This window comes from Ictidomys tridecemlineatus, chromosome 5 (genome assembly GCF_052094955.1).
Source record: "Ictidomys tridecemlineatus isolate mIctTri1 chromosome 5, mIctTri1.hap1, whole genome shotgun sequence".
NCBI lineage: Eukaryota > Metazoa > Chordata > Mammalia > Rodentia > Sciuridae > Ictidomys > Ictidomys tridecemlineatus.
Window position 1 is genome coordinate 16,886,552 of NC_135481.1, and position 19,422 is coordinate 16,905,973.

The 19,422-nt window shown below is 40.9% G+C and overlaps 3 protein-coding genes and 4 non-coding genes across 9 annotated transcripts in view; 6 read left to right on the forward strand and 1 right to left on the reverse strand.

The window, feature by feature from the left end:
• Zwilch (zwilch kinetochore protein) overlaps positions 1 to 6,628 on the reverse strand; it is a 45,971-nt gene extending 39,343 nt beyond the window's left edge. The window contains exon 1 of the mRNA XM_005316721.4: positions 6,330 to 6,628. Within this exon, the coding sequence (XP_005316778.1) occupies positions 6,330 to 6,382 (53 nt within the window). The 5' untranslated portion in view covers positions 6,383 to 6,628. The remainder of the gene's footprint in view (positions 1 to 6,329) is intronic.
• A 149-nt stretch (positions 6,629 to 6,777) lies between these two features.
• On the forward strand, positions 6,778 to 12,889 carry Rpl4 (ribosomal protein L4). The gene is made up of 10 exons (XM_005316720.5): positions 6,778 to 6,934; positions 8,156 to 8,327; positions 8,518 to 8,624; positions 9,103 to 9,241; positions 9,607 to 9,731; positions 10,796 to 10,925; positions 11,189 to 11,345; positions 12,178 to 12,261; positions 12,361 to 12,481; positions 12,566 to 12,889. Exons 1-10 carry the CDS (start codon positions 6,932 to 6,934, stop codon positions 12,800 to 12,802), a joined length of 1,275 nt encoding a protein of 424 aa, XP_005316777.1. The 5' UTR covers positions 6,778 to 6,931; the 3' UTR covers positions 12,803 to 12,889.
• LOC120887012 (small nucleolar RNA SNORD18) lies at positions 8,374 to 8,445 on the forward strand. Its single transcript, XR_005730182.1, has one exon. It is a non-coding gene; the product is annotated as a small nucleolar RNA SNORD18 (small nucleolar RNA).
• LOC120887021 (small nucleolar RNA SNORD16) lies at positions 8,807 to 8,905 on the forward strand. The gene has a single exon (XR_005730191.1). It is a non-coding gene; the product is annotated as a small nucleolar RNA SNORD16 (small nucleolar RNA).
• LOC120887010 (small nucleolar RNA SNORD18) lies at positions 9,444 to 9,515 on the forward strand. Its single transcript, XR_005730180.1, has one exon. It is a non-coding gene; the product is annotated as a small nucleolar RNA SNORD18 (small nucleolar RNA).
• On the forward strand, positions 10,983 to 11,052 carry LOC120887011 (small nucleolar RNA SNORD18). Its single transcript, XR_005730181.1, has one exon. It is a non-coding gene; the product is annotated as a small nucleolar RNA SNORD18 (small nucleolar RNA).
• Positions 12,890 to 14,080: 1,191 nt separating the features above from the next.
• Positions 14,081 to 18,197, forward strand: Snapc5 (small nuclear RNA activating complex polypeptide 5). 3 transcript variants are annotated; one of them, XM_040275932.2, is made up of 4 exons: positions 14,097 to 14,247; positions 15,852 to 15,918; positions 16,189 to 16,281; positions 17,322 to 18,197. In XM_040275932.2, exons 2-4 carry the CDS (start codon positions 15,871 to 15,873, stop codon positions 17,433 to 17,435), a joined length of 255 nt encoding a protein of 84 aa, XP_040131866.1. In that variant the 5' UTR covers positions 14,097 to 14,247; positions 15,852 to 15,870; the 3' UTR covers positions 17,436 to 18,197. The 3 variants fall into 3 exon arrangements, with proteins under 3 accessions (XP_005316776.1, XP_040131866.1, XP_077905544.1); XM_078049418.1 differs by having other exon boundaries at positions 14,234 to 14,370; XM_005316719.5 differs by lacking the exon at positions 15,852 to 15,918 and having other exon boundaries at positions 14,081 to 14,247.
• Positions 18,198 to 19,422: the final 1,225 nt, after the last annotated feature.

Genomic DNA, 19,422 nt, shown 5'->3' on the forward strand with positions numbered 1-19,422 from the left:
TCTCTCTGTGGAAACACAAAAACAGACCCCCGACTCCAGACAATCACTGGGTCAGGATTTTAGTTAATCTCTCCGGAATCCAAATCAGCTGCTGTTCTCCCTGTGGAAACACACAAACAGGCCCCCGACTCCAGACAATCACTGGGTCAGAACCTTGGTTAATCTCTCTGGAATCCAAATCGGCTGCTGTTCTGGGTCAGAACCTTGGTTAATCTCTCTGGAATCCAAATCGGCTGCTGTTCTTCCTGTGGAAACACACAAACAGACCCCCGATTCCAGACAATTACTGGGTCAGGACCTTTCCATTGTCCTGTTAGAATATCTTTCCAAAGTACCTTGGGCTTATGTACATTTTTTGGACACATATGCCTTTCTGCAGCACTAAGTCCTGATGAATCCAAATTTAAAAAGTTTAGAGTAAAAAGAGTTATTTTAAGTTTATCTTTGGGGAATATATACCCCTTCCCAATTCCGTCTTTTTGCTTTAATAAGTACATTTTAATAGTTTGATGAGCTCTTTCAACTATGCCTTGACCCTGTGGATTGTATGGGATTCCTGTTATATGAGTAATGCCAAATGATGAGCAAAATTGTTTAAAAGAAGTAGACGTATAACCAGGGGCATTATCTGTTTTTAACTGTTTTGGAATGCCCACAGTGGCAAAATTTTGTAAGCAATGAGCTATAACATCTTTAGTTTTTTCACCGGCATGAAGGGAGCCCATCAAAAATCCAGAAGAAGTATCAACTGTAACATGCAAATATTTTAATTTTCCAAATTCTGGCAAGTGTGTGACGTCCATCTGCCAAATATGGTTAGGCATCAATCCTCTAGGATTGACTCCAAGATTAACTTGTGGTAAAAAGGTCACACAATTTTGACATTGTTTTATTATTTGTCTAGCTTGTTCCTTAGTTATTTTAAAACGCTTTTGTAAAGTATTAGCATTGACATGGAATCTTTCATGAAAATTTATAGCTTCTTCTAGTATAGAGAAAATATGTATGTCACGTGTAGTTTTATCTGCTAAATCATTGCCCAAACTAAGGGCTCCAGGCAATCCTGTATGTGCCCTGATATGTCCTATAAAAAATGGATCTTTTCTGTCCCAGATTAAACTTTGTATAGTGGAAAACAAAGAGAAAACAGTAGAAGAAGGGGAAATTCTACCAGCATCTTCAAGGGATACTATAGCATTAACTATATACTGGCTATCAGAAAATAAATTAAATACAGAATCTTTAAACATCACAAAAGTTTGTAATACTGCATTAAGCTCTACCTTTTGAGCTGATTGTTTGGGTACTAAAAATGTAAAAGCTTGATCAGGTGTAACTATTGCTGCTGTACCATTATTTGACCCATCAGTGAATATATTTGGAGCATTCATGATAGGTGTTTTTCTTGTCATTTTTGGAAAAATTACAGGATGCAATGACCAAAAAGACAATAAAGGATTAGATGGTAAGTGGTTATCAAATGAAACATTAGATTTGCACATTATTATTGCCCAAGTATTTAACTCATTAGCTAATTCATCAATTTGATTCATAGTATATGGAGTAATAATTTTATGGGGAGAAATTCTAAACACTGCCTTTGCTGTTTTTATTCCTTTGAGTATTAATTGTCCTACAGCCTCAGGATACCTAGTAAGAATAGTGTTAGGAGAATAAGATAAATGTATCCATAATAATGGACCTTCTTGCCAAAATACTCCTGTAGGAATATATTTTGTTGGTAGTACAATAAATAATAAAGGCAAACTTATATCAATTCTATCCAAATGCATATTTTCCATATATGTTTCAATGATTTTTAATGCCTTTCTTGCTTCAGGCGTTAACATTCGGGGTGAATTTGGATCTGATGGACCTTTTAGGATATCAAATAAAGGTCCCAATTCTCCTGTTGGAATACCTAGATAAGGCCTTATCCAATTTATGTCTCCTAATAACTTTTGAAAGTCATTAAGTGATTTGAGTTGATCTACTCGTATTTGAATTTTTGGTGGACGGACCATGGTTGAGGATAATAGAACTCCTAAATAATTAATTGGAAAATTTAATTGCACTTTATCTATTGCTATCTCTAGATTATAATTTTTTAATAAGTTTGTAAGTGTGGCATAACATTCTAGCAATGTGTTTTTAGCTTTGTGTGCCAATAACACATCATCCATATAGTGAAATATTTGTAGTTCAGGATTTTGATTTCTAAGTGGCTGGATTACTTTGTTAACATAAATTTGACACATAGTTGGGCTGTTAGCCATCCCTTGAGGGAGTACTTTCCATTCATATCTCTGATCAGGACCTTCATGATTTAGTGCAGGGATAGTAAATGCAAAACGTGGACTATCCTCAGGATGAATTGGAATTGAAAAAAAACAATCTTTAATATCTATAACTAAAACATACCAAGTTTTTGGCAAAGCAGACAATTGAGGAATCCCCGATTGAGCAGGTCCCATAATGACCATTTCATTGTTAATGGCTCTTAAATCTTGCAGTAATCTCCATTTACCAGATTTCTTTTTGATGACAAAAATGGGAGTATTATGGGGAGATACAGAAGGTTGTATATGTCCTTCCGCTAATTGTTGTTTGACCAGATCATGGGCTACTTGTGTCTTTTCTTTAGTCAAGGGCCACTGAGGAACCCATACTGGTCTTTCTGATTTCCATGTAATTTTTATTGTCTCAGTGGCCCTTTGTGAAAATCCAACCCATGTCTGTCTGTTCCTTGATCTATTTGTATTGGTGCTGCTATACATTGTTCTTGTCTTTCTAATCTTTTTCCTTTCCTAAAACCTTGTCTAGCCATAATAGTGGGTGCATTTTGATTGATATTATTTGTTAATGTCAAACCTAATTGATCTAAGACATCTCGTCCCCATAAATTTACGGGAAGATGATCCAATACATATGGCTGTATAGTTCCTTCACATCCTTCAGGATCCTTCCAATCTAATAGCATTGCACTTCTATCGGGATTAGTCGCCAATCCTAGGCCTCGAAGCGATTGAGTGGCTTGTTGTAATGGCCAATGTTTTGGCCATTCTTGACGAGAGATGATGCTAAGATCTGCACCTGTATCCAGTAGCCCATTAAATTCATGTCCTTGAATATTTAGTTTTAGCATGGGGCGAGAATCTAAATTTAAAGAAAGCATAGCCCAATCTACACCTGTGGAGCCTAATCCCTTGGAACCTCTTTCTACAACATGACTGGAAAATTTATCATGTAGGCTTGGTATTATTAGTAACTGTGCTATTCTATCTCCTGGTGAAATTACTGATATACCCTTTGGAGAACTGGCTATAATTTTTATTTCACCTTCATAATTGGAATCAATTACCCCAGGACTTATCAAAAGTCCTTTTAGAGTAGAAGAGCTGCGTCCCAATAATAAGCCTACTGTTCCTTTGGGAAGAGGTCCTTTTACCCCTGTGGGAATGATTTGAACTCCCATCTCTGGAGTTAGTACTGATTTGGTGGAGGCGCAGATGTCCAACCCTGCGCTCCCTCTGGTTTGTCTGATGAGGGATCTGATGTGCTGGGCACTACCCTGATGGGGTTGCTGGGGTTGCTGGGTTCCTCCAGTGCTCCGTATATTTGTGGTTTGGGGCCCCGGAGCATTGGGGCCCCCTGTCCATTTTTTGGCAACGGAGCCTGATGCCTTTGTCCACGATATTGTGGATAAACACCTTGTCCTTGTTCGTTTTTTGATAATGGAGTACCCTCTATGGCGGTTTGAGGACGGTATTCATTAGCCCAATATAATGGAGTACCCTCTATGGTGGTTTGAGAACGGCATTCATTAGCCCAATGTCTCCCTCTACGGCATCGTGGGCAAATACCCGGTATTCTACTTGTTTGATACCTAGTTTTGTTAAACCCTCCTCCTATGGGGCAATTCCTTTTAAAATGTCCTGTTTGTTGACAATTGTAGCATGTTCTTGGCCTGGCATCTAAAGCCTGTTTTACTGCAGCTGCCACAATTTGCCCTTGTTCATTAATGTCTCTGGCATCCAAAACCTGTTTTACTGCAGCTGCCACAATTTGCCCTTGTTCATTAATGTCTCTGGCATCTAAAGCCTGTTTTACTGCAGCTGCCACAATTTGCCCTTGTTCATTAATGTCTCTGGCATCTAAAGCTTGTTTTACTGCAGCTGCCACAATTTGCCCTTGTTCATTAATGTCTCTACATAATTTAATATATGTGTTTAAATCTTCCTGTTTCCATGGTCTAATGATATCTCTACACCAACGATTCGCTTGGTCATAAGCCAGTTGTTTTATAAATGGCATTGCTTGTTCTGTATTCCCAAAAACTCTGGTAGCTGTTTGAATAAGCCTATCTACAAATTCAGCGTAAGGTTCATTAGCTCCTTGTATTATCTTAGATAATTGACCTTGTAAACCTCCAGGTTCTTGTAAAGACTTCCATGCCCTAACTGCATCTACAGCAATTTGTAAATATACACCAGGATCATATGCAAGTTGTTGCTGCCGATCCTCATAAGGTCCCTTTCCTAACAACATATCTAGATTTCTCTGAGGATAACCAGCTGCTGCATTTCGACTAGCCGTCTCCTTGCAAAATTCCTCATTGGCAACCTTCCATAACAGGTATTGTCCTCCATTTAGCACAGCTTTACACAAACTAGCCCAATCTGCTGGCGTCATGCTTAAGTTGGTAATGGATTCGACCAAGCTTACAGTGAAGGGTGCTTGAGGACCATAGGTTGCTACAGCCTCTTTTAGCTCCTTCACTGATTTGAAATTTAAACCCTGGTAAGTTCGCTGCCCTCCTACCTCAAATACAGGGCATACTTGAGATCCTGTCTCAGGATCCAAACTATCAACTGCGGGGGTTGGGAGTCTCTTAGCATATGGAGGTGGTGCTGTTGATTGGACACTCACGCTCTCTAACAAAAGGGTCTTATTAGCAGTCACCTGTTTTAACTTTTCCCCTGATAGATTTTTCTGCTCTAAACTTCCTTCCTCTGTCTCACTATCTCGAAAGACCTTCTCTTTTACTTGAATCTTTTCCTCTTTCTGACTAGCTCGAGCTTTTACTTGAATCTTTTCCTCTGTCTGACTAACTTGAGAGACTTCCTCTTCTACTTGAATCAATATGTCTTCTTCTTCCTCTACCTCTGTCTGAACTGAAGGCTTTGGACTAAGCAAACTAGATACCAACGTCCACAATGACAATGTGCCAACTGGCAGAGTCCCTGGGTTGTTCTTTTCTATTCTTTTTAAATCTTCACCGTGATGGTTCCATTGTGATATATCTAACAGCTCCTCCTTAAAAAGCCATGGGCTATATTCTTGTATTACATCAACGTATGCCCTGACTGCTCTTGATTTTACTGGGAAGCTTCCTTCCTCTAACAATTTACTTAACACTCTTTCGGTTTGTTTTTTACTAATTGCTGATCCCGTATTTCTACTATAATACAACCCAACAAGATGACGCCAAACAAAACCGAGACAGAATCCAATAAAAAGGGAACCACACAAAATCATTATAACAGCCTTTCTATCCTCCTGACATATGCATCCGTCCTTTCTCCCTATCTGTTCCTCAAACGCAAATAGTTTTTCCTCAGATGTGAGTGGTTTGTCTTCCCTCTTACTCATCTCCAGGGACAGGAAAGTTAAAACAAAAACGAAGCAAAACAAAAGAGGAGACTTAGAATGGCTCCCCATCCTCTCGCCCTGCCCTCAGGGGCGAGCAGTTTACTTACCCTCAGTTGCTCCCCGTGCGAGCCACCAAATGCCGAAGTCTGGCTTGGCACAAATCAGGAGCCACTTGTCAAAAAGAAACTAACTTTATTTTTAGAACTACAAACGCCAAACAAAACAGCTCCAGGGAAAAACCCTCAGAGCCCAACTGCCACCACCGGCTTCCACAAGCCTCTCTCCCCCACACCAGCCTCTCAACCTCCCACAATCCTCCTCCTCTTGAGGCCGATTGGCTGGGTTGCGTGGGCAGAGCCAAAGAAGTCACCCAATGAGCAGCTCCGTGGAGGAGCCAATCAGCTAGATGTTGCTGGGGCAGCTGTGAGCCAATCATCAGCTGGCAGTCTGAAGGGCAGGGAAACAGCCCAATGAACATCACCGCAGAGGAGCCAATCAGCTAGATGTTGCTGGGGCAGTCTGAAGCTTGCTGGCAGCTGGAAGTTTGCTGGGGCCCCTTTGGCTGTGGCTCTCAACACTCAAGGTGCAGCAAAAAGCTTGGGGCGGGATCTAGATACCTAGAGAGTATCTAGAAATGCTGTTCCTACATCCAGCTATCGGTATAAACTACGACTCACTGAAGAAGGCGAGCGTAAAACTCCTCAGCTCCTCGGCTCACTTGCGCCCACATTCTGCCCCGGTCTTACTCCCGACTCCGGAACCGCCAAACTGAACTGCGCGCCCGGACGCCGACGTCAGAGGCCGTAACCCCGCCCCGCCGGGACTACTTTTACTAGTTGGAAACCAATTCCTTTTGTCCATATAATTAAACTTTGTTTATAGAGCACTCAGTGAAATTTCTTGTTACAATAGTTTTCTATTCCCGTCAGAAATTTTTTTTTAAATAAATGTAGTGGTTGCAGAGAAAGACTCCTCCTCTCGCGAGATTGGTCACGCCCTCTTAAGGATTAGTCCGCTAAAAGGAGTCCCTCCTTTCTAAGCAAGTTTTCTAAGATTTGGAAACATAGATCCCATGCTTTGATACATATAAAAAATAACACGCTGGTTTTTTTTTATTTACTTAGTATAGTAGAGAGATATTTTGTGCCTGCGTTTGTTCTGTGGCGGGGCAGTGTGTGAACAAGCTGAAGGTTACATATAGAGTAAGGAGTGCTAAGTACTTCCTTTTCCTGTGGGAGCAGCTGGGGCGAGAGGAGCGTGGCCCTCTCCTCTCCCGGCAATGGTGAGTGGAAATCTTCTTACCTGGAGTTTCGCCTGCCCGAATTGAGAAGGGAGTGACGAGGGTTCAGAAAACAAAATATGCAGGGGAGGAATCAAGGACGAGAGTTCCAAAGGCGTCTGTTTTCGGGGAGAACTGGGTTGTTTGGCGACCCGGCAGCCATCTTAGGCAACGTGGGAGGCCGGGCACTAGGGCGCGCCTGGAAGCTCCTCGGTCGTTCTCAAACGAACTTCTGGATTCTAGCTGCTTTGGGATCCTAGAAAACTAGAGTTCTGTTGAGAATGGGAGCTCTGGGCGCCTGAGAAGGTGGGTGGTAAGGACAGGTTTGTGCCTTATGTCTAAATGTGCTCTCTAACTAGGTATATTTCCATCTTTTAAGGAACTTTGTTAAAGAGGGGAAAACTTGTATTAAACCTTTTTCCTGAATGCCCAGTATTGAGATGATGTCTGTAAAAAGCTTTGAGACTCCGTTAAGATTCGTTGCTGTATTTGACACCGTCTAATGTTTAAACTTTTAGCAAACTCACGGTATGACTAACGTTGGGTGTCCACTATGTTTTAAATACCATGCTTGTGTGCTATGTAACGTACTGGAGTTTGTGAACAAGACAGACAACACTCTATACATGGATTGCTGTTGACTTGGACTGAAAACATAGTAATATTCAATTGCAAGTGCCTTTGACATAGGAAATTGGAGAGGATGTAATTATCAACTTAAAACAGTGATTGGAGAAGGTGACCTTATAACTTAGTGGTCCAGCACTTGTGCGAGGCCCAGTGCTGAACCCCAAAACTGGAAAGAACAAAAGGTGGGTCAATATCTGGAAGAGAGGAGATTGTATAAGCCATCCTTAAGACGCTACTATTTCCAGTGAAAAGTTTTTAGGAAAGATGAAGGAAAAGTAACCTGACAAGTTTTTACTAGCAAGCTTTGGAAGAGGTAAGGGGGAGCAACAGAAATGAAAGGTTGGATGAGTGAGTTCAGATAGTTTAGGTGGTGAGATTAAACTGCATTTTCAACCCTTGAAAATTGTGGAGCTTGGGACAGGCCTGAGAACTTATTGAAGTTTAATAATTTGATATTGTTTGAGGCTTTATATGGTGTTTAAGCCTGAAGCAATATCTGCCTCACAAAACTGAGCTCTTACATAACTGATAGTTTGCTGTTGGCATATGAGAAGAGTTCACCTCTAATGTTGCTTGTCAATTTTTTTCCCCAAGGCGTGTGCTCGACCCCTGATATCTGTGTACTCTGAAAAGGGGGAGTCATCTGGCAAAAATGTTACTTTGCCTGCTGTGTTCAAGGCCCCAATTCGACCAGATATTGTGAACTTTGTTCATACCAACTTGCGTAAAAACAACAGACAGCCGTATGCTGTCAGTGAATTGGCAGGTATGGATTCATGTTTTCTCTGGGTTGGTATTTTAAGGTTGCTTTACAGTAGTGATGAAATTCCATTTCATTGGTCCGTGTTTCTGAACCACATGATTTTCTTGGATATTCTGATGCTGTTTGTTGCCATTCACAAGTCAAATAGATTGGTTATGTCTAGGTAGCTAAAATTGAATTTCTTCCCATTTAGGTCATCAAACCAGTGCTGAGTCTTGGGGTACTGGTAGAGCTGTGGCTCGAATCCCCAGAGTTCGAGGTGGTGGGACTCACCGTTCTGGCCAGGGTGCCTTTGGAAATGTATCCTTTACCTACACTGGTCAGTTTTTGGAATCTAGCAGACTGTGCCCGGTTTATACACATTAGATGTATTTTGAACTCTTTATGTCTAAAATATTAAGTGTTCAAGTTATCTGTCGCTTGAGACACATGTGAAATTAAAATTATTCAAGAGAAAAGGCTTCACGCAGGGAGGTTTCTCTTGCAATGATGTCGTAATTTGCGTCTTACTCTGTTCTCAGCGACAGTTGCCTGCTGTCAGTAAGCTGTTACAGAAGGTTGACGAAAATTGTTACTGAGCAAGACATAACCATTTCCTAATGTGTAATTTTAAGAAGTGTTACTCTTTTTTTATATTTATTTTTTAGTTGTACTTGGACACAATATCTTTATTTATGTGGTGTTGAGGATCAAACCCAGGACCTCACACCTAGGCGAGTGCTCTACTGCTGAGCCACAACCCAGCCCCAAGAAGTTTTATTCTTAACTAAGGAAATAGATGTGTAGAGGAGGCCGCATGTTTGCACCAACCAAAACATGGCGTCGTTGGCACCGGAGAGTGAACACAACCCAAAAGCGATATGCCATCTGCTCTGCTTTGGCTGCCTCAGCCTTACCGGCCCTGGTCATGTCTAAAGGTTTGTAATATTTTGTTATAATTTACCTGTGTTCATCCTAGAGTGTCTAAATTTCCGTTTATTAAGAATAGGTTTTGATTACTTCTAAATAACAAGTTGGTGATCTAACAATAGCTATGTAACTGGAAATTCTTCAAATAGTAATTATATAATTAGAAAGCTTTTCATATCACATCATCTCCCTCGTGCACATTTTTGCTTGTCAAAATGATGAGATTCCACTTCATTGGTCCGTGTTTCTGAAACAAATGATATTTGTGGAAATTCTGATTTGGCAAATTGTGTACTGTTTTGCTTTTGTAAGTTATATAAAATCTTTTTCAAAGAATTCAGGTAACCAGATAAGTATTGAATTGGTTTGTCAGGTCATCGAATTGAGGAAGTTCCTGAACTCCCTTTGGTGGTGGAAGATAAAGTTGAAGGTTACAAGAAGACCAAGGAGGCTGTTTTGCTTCTTAAGAAGCTTAAAGCCTGGAATGATATCAAAAAGGTAGGCTTAGCTGGGTGCCATGGCACCTGCTGGTAACCCCCAGCAGCTAGGGAGGGTGAGACAAGGAGAATCACAAGTTCAAAGGGCCAGCCTCAGGGATTTATCAAGGCCCTGTCTCTAAAAAAATACACTTAAAAAGGACTGGGGGTTTAATGTCAATCTTTTCTTCCTGCTCTTCCTCCCTACTCTATTCTTAGTTGCTCTCATTATATCAAAGAAGACATTTGGTAAAAAAAAAAAAAAAAAAAAGGACTGGGGGTGTGGCTCAGTTAAGTGCCCATGGGTTCAATCCCCAGTACCAAAAAAAAAAGTAGGCTTAATGTGCATATTTACAGTTTGGTGGGGTTTGTTTGTAAGTTGTACATGGACACAATACCTTCATCTTATTCATTTATTTCTATGTAGTTCTGAGGATCGAACCCAGTTCCTCACCACATGCAAGGCATGTACTCTACTACTGAGCTCTAACCATAAGCCCCAGTTTGGTGGTTCTTGATGTATAGAAATTTGTCAGATCTTGAATTTCTTCTCTCTTTTTTTTAAGCATTTTTAAAAAATATTTATTTCTTGGACACAGTACCTTTATTTTGTTTATTTTTATGTGGTGCTGAGGATCGAAACCAGGGCCTTGCACATGCTAGGCCAGCGCTCTACAGCTGAGCCACAACCCCAACCCCAGATTTTTGATTGTTCAAGAGGAAAACTGAAAGATAGGACAGTCAACCCTTAGTATCCATTGGGCACTGATTGCAGGACCATCCTTGTCTCCATAATAAGATCCATTGATGCCCAAGCCTCACAAAGTGAGGTACTATAGTATTTCGATATAACCTATACACCTCATCTTAAAAAATTATTTTTACCTAATGTAGATGCTACGTAAATAGTTCTGCATTATATTATCTAGGGAATAATTACTAGGAAAGACATATACACAGTATAGATGCAATACTTTGTCAGAATGGTGTCTGAGAAAACACATACTTAACTGTGAAGATCCAGGGCAGATCTATACCTTAATAATTACTTCATTTACCTTAATACTGAAATTGTTCATTTTGTAGGTCTATGCCTCTCAACGAATGAGAGCTGGCAAAGGCAAAATGAGAAACCGTCGTCGTATCCAGCGCAGGGGCCCCTGTATCATCTATAATGAAGACAATGGTATCATCAAGGCCTTCAGAAACATACCTGGTAATCCTTACAGTGTTTTTGTTTTGATTACTCACACTATGCATCCTTATTCAGCTTTGATTATGATGAGATTCCACTTTATGGTCCGTGTTTCTGAAATAAATGATTTTGTGGAAATTCTGATTCTTAGCTGAATGAATTGTACTATCCATGGTTGAAACTTTGTAAAATTGAGAAGGTAGCTCTCGGGTTCCTGGTGACGCCATAAAGATTGTTTATATTATATTGAAAATGCCTTTCTAATTCTCCTTTCCCTTTAAAAGGAATTACTCTACTTAATGTAAGCAAACTGAACATTTTGAAACTTGCTCCTGGTGGGCATGTGGGGCGTTTCTGCATTTGGACTGAAAGTGCTTTTCGGAAGTTAGATGAACTATATGGCACTTGGCGTAAGGCTGCTTCCCTCAAGAGTAACTATAAGTGAGTGCTTTTTTATATTTAAATACTGAACATAGATTTAAACTGAAGATGGTGAACTTCAGCACCTTTATTTTTAACCATTTATGCACATTAGCATTCAGAATTGGTTAGCATAATTTTCATGGGATTTTTTTTTAATATTTTTTAGTTGGACACAATATATTTATTTTTATGTGGTACTGAGGATTGAACCCAGGGCCTCGCATATGCTAGGCACGTGCTCTACCGCTGAGCCACAACCCCAGCCCTTCATGGGATTTTTTTGGTTTTGTTTTGGTAGTGTTAGTGTTTGAACCCCAGAGCACTCATCACTAAGTTAAATCCCCACCCCTTTTTTTCATTGTGAGATGGGATCTTTCTAAGCTGCACAGGCTGGTTTCAAACTGCTGCAGCCTGGAATTAAAGGCATGTGTCACCACACCTAGCTGCATACTTTATATAAATAATGGGTTTTATTTGGCTGACATTTCCCTTTATGTGCAAACAGTATGCTCGAATGGTAAATACTACTTTGGCCAGGGCTTCTGAAGATAGTTTAGTAGAAATTTTTACTGCGTTCTGGAGAGAGAAATGGTTAAAAATAGAGATGTTGTTGGGCTGGGGTTGTAGCTCAGTGGTGGAACACTTGGCCTAGCATGTGTGAGGCCCTGGGTTTGAGTCTCTGCACCACATATAAATAAATATAAGTAAAGGTCCATTGAGGACTAAAAAACTATTTTTTTTAAATAAAAGAATTGCCATTTAAAAAAATAAAAATAAAGGTGTTGAAGTTTATCATCCTCAGTCGGTTACTTGAGAATTTAGGTATCCATTGTTAATCATTTTCCTTCAGCCTCCCTATGCACAAGATGATCAATACAGACTTGAGCAGAATCTTGAAGAGCCCAGAAATTCAAAGAGCTCTTAGGGCACCACGGTAAAGTTCTGATATTTATAGTATCATTCTTTCTGCCAAATTATTATTTCAAAAATATGAGTAATGTAAGTAAATTAATAAGTGTCTACCTTTTCACAGTAAGAAGATTCATCGCAGAGTCCTGAAGAAGAATCCATTGAAAAACCTGAGAATCATGTTGAAGCTAAACCCATATGCAAAGACTATGCGCCGGAATACCATTCTTCGCCAGGCCAAGAATGTAAGTGATCCATTTGTTTTTACTAATAATGTGAATGTGGAGTTTTTTTAAAAAAACTTAAACTTTTTACTTAATTTATTGCAGCACAAACTCCGGGTGGATAAAGCAGCAGCAGCTGCAGCCGCAGCTAAATCAGATAAGAAAGATCAGAAGGGGGCTGCAGGCAAGAAGCCTGTGGTGAAGAAGCAGGGAAAGAAGGCTGTTGGTGTTAAGCAGAAGAAGCCTGTGGGGAAGAAGGCTGCACCTTCCAAGAAACCAACAGCTGAAAAGAAACCAGCAGAGAAGAAACCTGCTGCAGAAGAGAAAAAGTCTGCTGCATAAACTCTAAAATCTGTTTTATTCCATAAGTTTAAATAATTTTGGACAGTTTATTTTGAATAAAGAGCTGATCAAAGATGCAGTGACAAACATGTTTTGTTGGGTCTGTTTAGTAAAACTTCACTGGTCTTAGGAAAAAAATTTTTTAGTTGTAGGTGGACACAGTATCTTATTTCAAAGACCTTGATGTGGCATTCCATTTTATAAATCACTAGAAAAACCTGAGGTCATGGTTGCCTGTAATCCCAGCAGCTCAGGAGGCTGAGACAGAAGGAACACAAGTTCAAAGCCAGCCTCTGCAACTTAGACCATCTCAAAGTTAAAAAAGGGGAGGGCTGGGGGTGTGGCTTGGTGGGTAAGCACTCCTTAGTTCAGTCCCTTGTACCCCTCCAAGAAAACTATTTGCTTCCCAAAAAGGCTGGATGTGCGTTAAATTCCATAGAAATTTGACATTTTAAGCAACCACAAGAGGGCAAAGTTGTTCAATACAATGTTGGAAGTAACCAGTGAATTTGGTTACCTCTGGGAAAGTGCTTCTGTTAGCTTACAATGATGGAAGTCGGTTGGCACTTGTCACCCTTAATTTAAAAAGATTCTAGAGGGGGTGTTTTTGGAACCATGTGCACGTATTTAGTGCATAGATGGTTGGCAAAGGTTCACAGCCGGGATGATCTGGTTCCTGGGCCAACTGTTGGTTCTTGGTAGACAAAATGGGTGTTTCTCATTGCATTTTGTCCTCACAGCTTCATCTTCATGCTCTTTAGCTCCTTAAGTAGCAGTCTGTCCCCTTTAGAGTCCACTAGGAATTAATATGGTTCATGTACCACAGCTTGTACTAGAAACGGGTGGTTTTGACCCCTTCCTTGGTACGCAACTGGAATCGTGGAGTCAAACAGCTGCTTTGGCCAGGGGTTGTAGTCTCCTAGCCTGCACGAAGCCCTGGGCTCTACCCAAGACAGCAGAAGGGTGGGGGTGGGGGTTGAAGCACCGCGTTGGAAGTGTGCTGCAGTCAGTACTGTTCTGAATTATTACAGCTTCACCACTTAGTGTGAGGAAATGCACTACCGGGGTTGAAAAACCTGTCCAAACTCAAGACTTATTTTCAGTTTTTTTTTGTCCTGTGCTTTAGAAATCTTGATCATTATTCATGCGTCCAAATGTCTCCTAGAAAGCCAAACCCTTCACATCGCTCACTACCCATTGAGTAACCGGGCGACTGCACGCGCCGGAAGGAGACCTGCTGTGCGCTTCCGATTTGTCTTCAAGCCCCGCCCCCTACGTTTCCGGAAATTGGCGATGGCGTCATCAGCGAGCGCCAGGCTGACAGACTGTGGAACTTGGCGTCCTGACGAGCGGAGATGCTGAGCCGGCTTCAGGAGCTGCGCAAAGAGGAGGAGACGTTGCTGCGACTGAAGGCAGCCCTGCACGACCAGCTGAACCGCCTCAAGGTGACCCCACCGCCCCACCATTTCGCCTGCGTGACATCTCCCCGAGCTCAGCCCTTTGAGGAGCCTGCCTCTGCGGTCGATTGTCCTGGTCCTCATCCGTCTGTCGTGGCGCGGACCTAGCAGGTTACAAACTCATGTAGCTGAAACACCTGGCAAGCGTGCTTTCGAATATTAGGCCCCACATCTCTAAATCTTGACCCTGCTGGTCATACGCTGAGGATGTGTCCTCTTCTCCAAAGCTCACTTAGTCTTCCTACCCATCCATCTCTTCCTGAACCCTCTCCTGAGCCCGTTTACTAGTTTGTACTGATTCTTGAAATGGCTTTAATATTGCAAACCAAGAATAGATCTTTGAGATATCCCATGGTGTGAAAGATATCAAGCCCTGGGAGAGGGACTGGTCCCAAAGCTTAGAATTCCCAGTAGTTCTTGGAGCTGTTAATGACTCCATGAGTTTGAAGGTTGGTGATTCAGGCCTGTTTACGTCACTTTCCAGACCTGTGGATAATTCAGCCCTTGTGAGATGATCATGCTAATCCCTATTCAACTGTCTTATTTAGGTCTTGAAGTCCAAATGACATGAGGATTAAAAAGCCCTTTATAAACTGAAAAGCGTTTTACAATTTTGACTTAGCAAAACAATAAGGATTTTCCTCCTGGGTAATTATAATGACCCACAGTTATGTCTATACTGCAACAGTACCCCTACAAGTACCTAGTGATAGTATGGATGATGGTCCCCAAAACCCAGATTCCCTCATGGTTCAAGAAACACTTGGGTTTTCTTTTCCCCCTGTCTTTGCTTTCTCATTACTGAGTAGACAAGCTCAGGTCTGAAGACTCTTCTGTGGAGTCGGGTGTTGCCTGGTCTTTTGTGTGTGTGTGGCCGGGGGTTGTACTGGAGATTGAACACTACCACTGAACTACACTCTCAGCCCTTTTCAGTTTTTATTTCGAGACAGGGTCTTAATAAATTGCACAGGCTGACTTCCACATCTGATTCAATGATACACTTGTGTTTTCTTTCATAACTGCTAGTTCTTGGTGAATGAAAACCATAATTAAGCCAGAACACCTGTACTGCCCATTGTGCAGTGTATGCCTGTAATCCCAGTGTTATTGGCAACCAGGCCAGGGAACCTGTCTGGATCCCAGCTAGCTGGATTCAGCTGCCTGCGCACATAAGAAAAAGGTAAACAGTGGCTAAGGCTTGACCAAATTGTATAAAGTTCATTTTTTCTTTTTCCATTGTTTGCCTATTTTTTAATGCAGGTGGGAGGCTAGATATGACCAGTCAGAATCCAGGTAGGTTCCTTGGCTCTGCTGCCAATAACACCAGTAACTTGGAAGACAGGAGGATCAAAAGCTCAAGGCTGAACAACTTTGATATCCTGTCTCAAAAAAGGGTGGTGGTGGTGGTGGTGGTGGTGAGGAGGAGGAATGGAGGCTGGGGATGTAGCTCAGTGGTAGAGTGCTTGGCTAGAATGTGGGAAGCTCTGGGTTCAATCCCTAGTAAAATACACACAACACACATACACATACACACAAAACCCACCTGTACAGTCCAAAGGGAAGAAGGTGGAATTTATTCCTCTCTTTAAAAGGCAGGGAAAACAGCTGTTCATGATGCTGAGGCAGGATCACAAGTTAAAGGCCAGCTTGAGCAAATGGGTAAGAACCCGTCTCTGAATTTAAAGTGTTGATGATGTGGGTGAATAATAGAGTGCCTACCTTGCTCAGTGCTCTGGGATCAATCCCCAGTACTGCAAAAAAGCAAAAATAAAAGGCATGAAAAGCCTGGGGTTGATCAGTAGTAGATCACTTGCCTTGCATGCATGAGGCACTGGGTTCGATCCTCAGCACCACATAAAAATAAAGATATTGTGTCCATCTACAACTAAAAAAAATGGTAATGAAATATCCTCAACTCTTCTTTTCTAGGTTGAAGAATTGGCCCTCCAATCAATAATCAGTTCTAGAAAAGGGGATGAGATGCTGTCTTCTCAGCCTGGTATACCAGAACAGTCACATGATGTAAGTAAAATTAAATACAGGCACCCACACCTGTAATCGCAGCAGCTCGGTAGGCTGAGGCAGGAGAATGGCAAGTCCAAAGCCAGCCTCAGGAAAAGCAAGGTATTAAACAACTCAGTGAGACCCTGTCTCTAAATAAAATTCAAAATAGGACTGGGGATGTGGCTCAGTGGTCAAGTGCCCTGACTTCAATCCCTGCTACCTCCCCCACCTCACAAAAAAAAATTAAGTACAGGCAGAGAGAGTGCAGAGTTCACTATGCTCCCCTGCTGCTTGGGTGGCCAAAAATTATAAAGCATGTTGTCAAGCCCAAAGGACTTTAAGTGCTGCTGTTTTTTTTGTTTTTTTTTTTTTAGTGCTGGTGGTGGTTCTGGAGATCAAACCGAGGGCCTTGTACATGATAAGCAAGCACTCTACCACTAAGCTGTATCTCCAGCCTTGGATCAGTTTCTAGTTTAAGAAGCTGGCTATTCTACATTAGTTGGCTACACTTTTGACCAATTTAGGGAGCCTACTCCCTCCTGGTCACCTGTTCTCTCTAGTTACTCGGATGAACCCTGGGGAAGTATGTAGATCTCTGTAAGAATGTGTCAAAAACAAAATGTGGCTTCAACTACAAAGTGTAATACTGAAAAATGAATTTCAGTCCTCATCCTACCCTCCTCTTACCACATGCCTTCAAGAAGTCAATAAAATCATACTCTTTCTAAATACATCTAAATATATCAAATGTGAGCAATTCTGGATGTTGTAGTTATGTCATTTAGTCTGCACAATTCTTAAGTTAGAACTTTCTCCCAGAACCATATTTGTAAATGAGGTAACATTCTAGTAAATCTGGGACATTTTACTCTTACCCCATTTTGGTAACAGAAGTGAGGTAGAACTTAGAAGAACAGAATATAGCAAAGTGGCTTACCTCTTAGTCATAAATGCTAGGGGTGAATATACAGTTGAGATTTGATTTTGAAACATTTTAAGAATTTGCTGTTTTGCTGCCAATATCCTTTCTACTAATCTTTGATGTCCTTGGCTAACAGATGTTGATGCATGTAGATAATGAAGCATCGATCAATCAAACTACACTAGAATTGAGCACAAAGAGCCATGTGATGGAAGAAGAAGAAGAGGAAGAAGAAGAATCAGATTCCTAAAGGAGGATGAGACCCAGGATTTGTTCTAAAAATTATATTTCTAAGCCTCAGATACTTCTTCAGAGAAGTCCTATGGCCTACTTGAAAGGAAAGCAAGAATCTTAGGAGGAATGTGTCATTGTATAAGTGGCTTCATCAGTAATAACTCAAGTTCCAGAATGTTTTAGGAAAAGTAAAACATAGTAACAAAATCAAAGATATACTGTCTTAAAGTTGAGCAGTTTGGATGGTGAAGTATCTGTGACAAGATTAGATTTAGTAATTATGTTCAAAATAAAATTTCCTCTGAAATCCTACTGAGAAAGATACAAGCTAGGCTTTCCAGTCAACAAGTCTTTCAGAAAACCCAGTTAAGAGCTATTTGTGTGCGATTGAACCCTTGTGAACAGTTAGGTCACAGTCTAGGAGAGAAAGATAACAAGACGAAGGACGGGGCACTTGAGAGCACAAGCTGCTGCCATATTTCAGAGACATGGAAACACTGCCCACCCTAGACTGCTTTGTGTGGCTGTTACCACATCTAGCTTGAAACATCGCTGATAAAAGATGCTTCAGAATAAATTATAAATAACCATCATAGACCTTGCTGGTTTCTAGATACAGAGGGAGAAAGCAGCATTTCCTCCTCTGAGGGAAATGGCAAGATGGCGTAAAATAAGATCCATTTCTGGCCCTTAAAGAAGAAATGTGTCATTAAAGAAGATATCACTATGCTTGGGAGATTGCACTTTTATAATAAAAGAGATGATAACTGCAGAATAAGAGTTGTTGAACTTTGTATTTGAAATTGAGATTTAATTCTGCATATTGTCCCTTTTCTACTGAGTACTCACTTAATTCTATAATTTCTTCTCCAGCTAACAGCCAATGCAAACTAAGAATGTCTTCACACAGAACTTATGTAGCTGTTCAGAAAAAAAGAGGAATATATTTGTTGTTAATGTTTCATTGAGGTTATTTTAAGCTACTCTTATAGGAAAGAGCAGGAAGTTTAAGTGATATGTTCCTTAAAACACAGTGAAGACAGTTTTGGAACAAAATTTATCAAGGTATACATTTTTGGGGTCTGATTTAAAACATGAACAGGGTTTTTCAAGACCCGGAAAAGTTCACTGTATTCTAGCTCTACTGCTGACTGGTAACTGGTTGCTTGTTTTCACACCTCTTCGCAACTCTAGTTTTACATCTGTAACGTGAGGATAATCACATCTGCTCTAGCAGTTTCACAGGTTGTTAAGATGCCAATGAGGTATCATCTAAAATCCCAACTATTACTGGTGTCTCAGTAAAAGGAAGTTTGAGACAAGAATCTGACTAAGAACTCAAAGCACTGATGCTGGGAACATCATTCTTGAAAACAAGATCATTCTTGGTAAAAAAAAAATTACTGGAAAAAAATCTTTTGACACTAAAAATGAAATACATTTAACTGTGGATAGAGAATTAAAGCACCCCTCAAAAGAAACCACTCATGAAAGCATTTACATCTGGGTTTTATTTTCTTGATCCTGAGGATGGAGCCCAGGGGGACTATCATTGAGCTACAACCCCAGCCCTTTTTTAAATTCTGAAACAAGGTTTTTCCACGTTGTCCAGACTGGCCTTGAACTTTTGGGTCTCCTGCTTCAGCCTCCAAAGTAGCTGGGGTTACAGGTATATGCCACTGCACCTAAATCCAGGTTTTAGATACCAGCTTAAGCTATTTTCTCACAAAGGATGTAGTTTGTTCATTTTAATGAGACATTCTCAATAGCCAGGCATCCTCTCCTTGTTGGCAAGACATAGGGAGTAGGTTTTAAAACTCAAGTGTTTATATGTTGAAAACATGTAAGTTAGACTGTTCTTAGAACAGCTGTTGGCCTCGTGAAAAAAAAAATTCGTAGGCAGCAGTGTACACAACACTGACCATTTTTTAAAATCCTGGCTATAACCCAAGCTCTGGTAGCTCCAGAGTGGAACTATCTACTTTGGGTATTACTTACCAAGT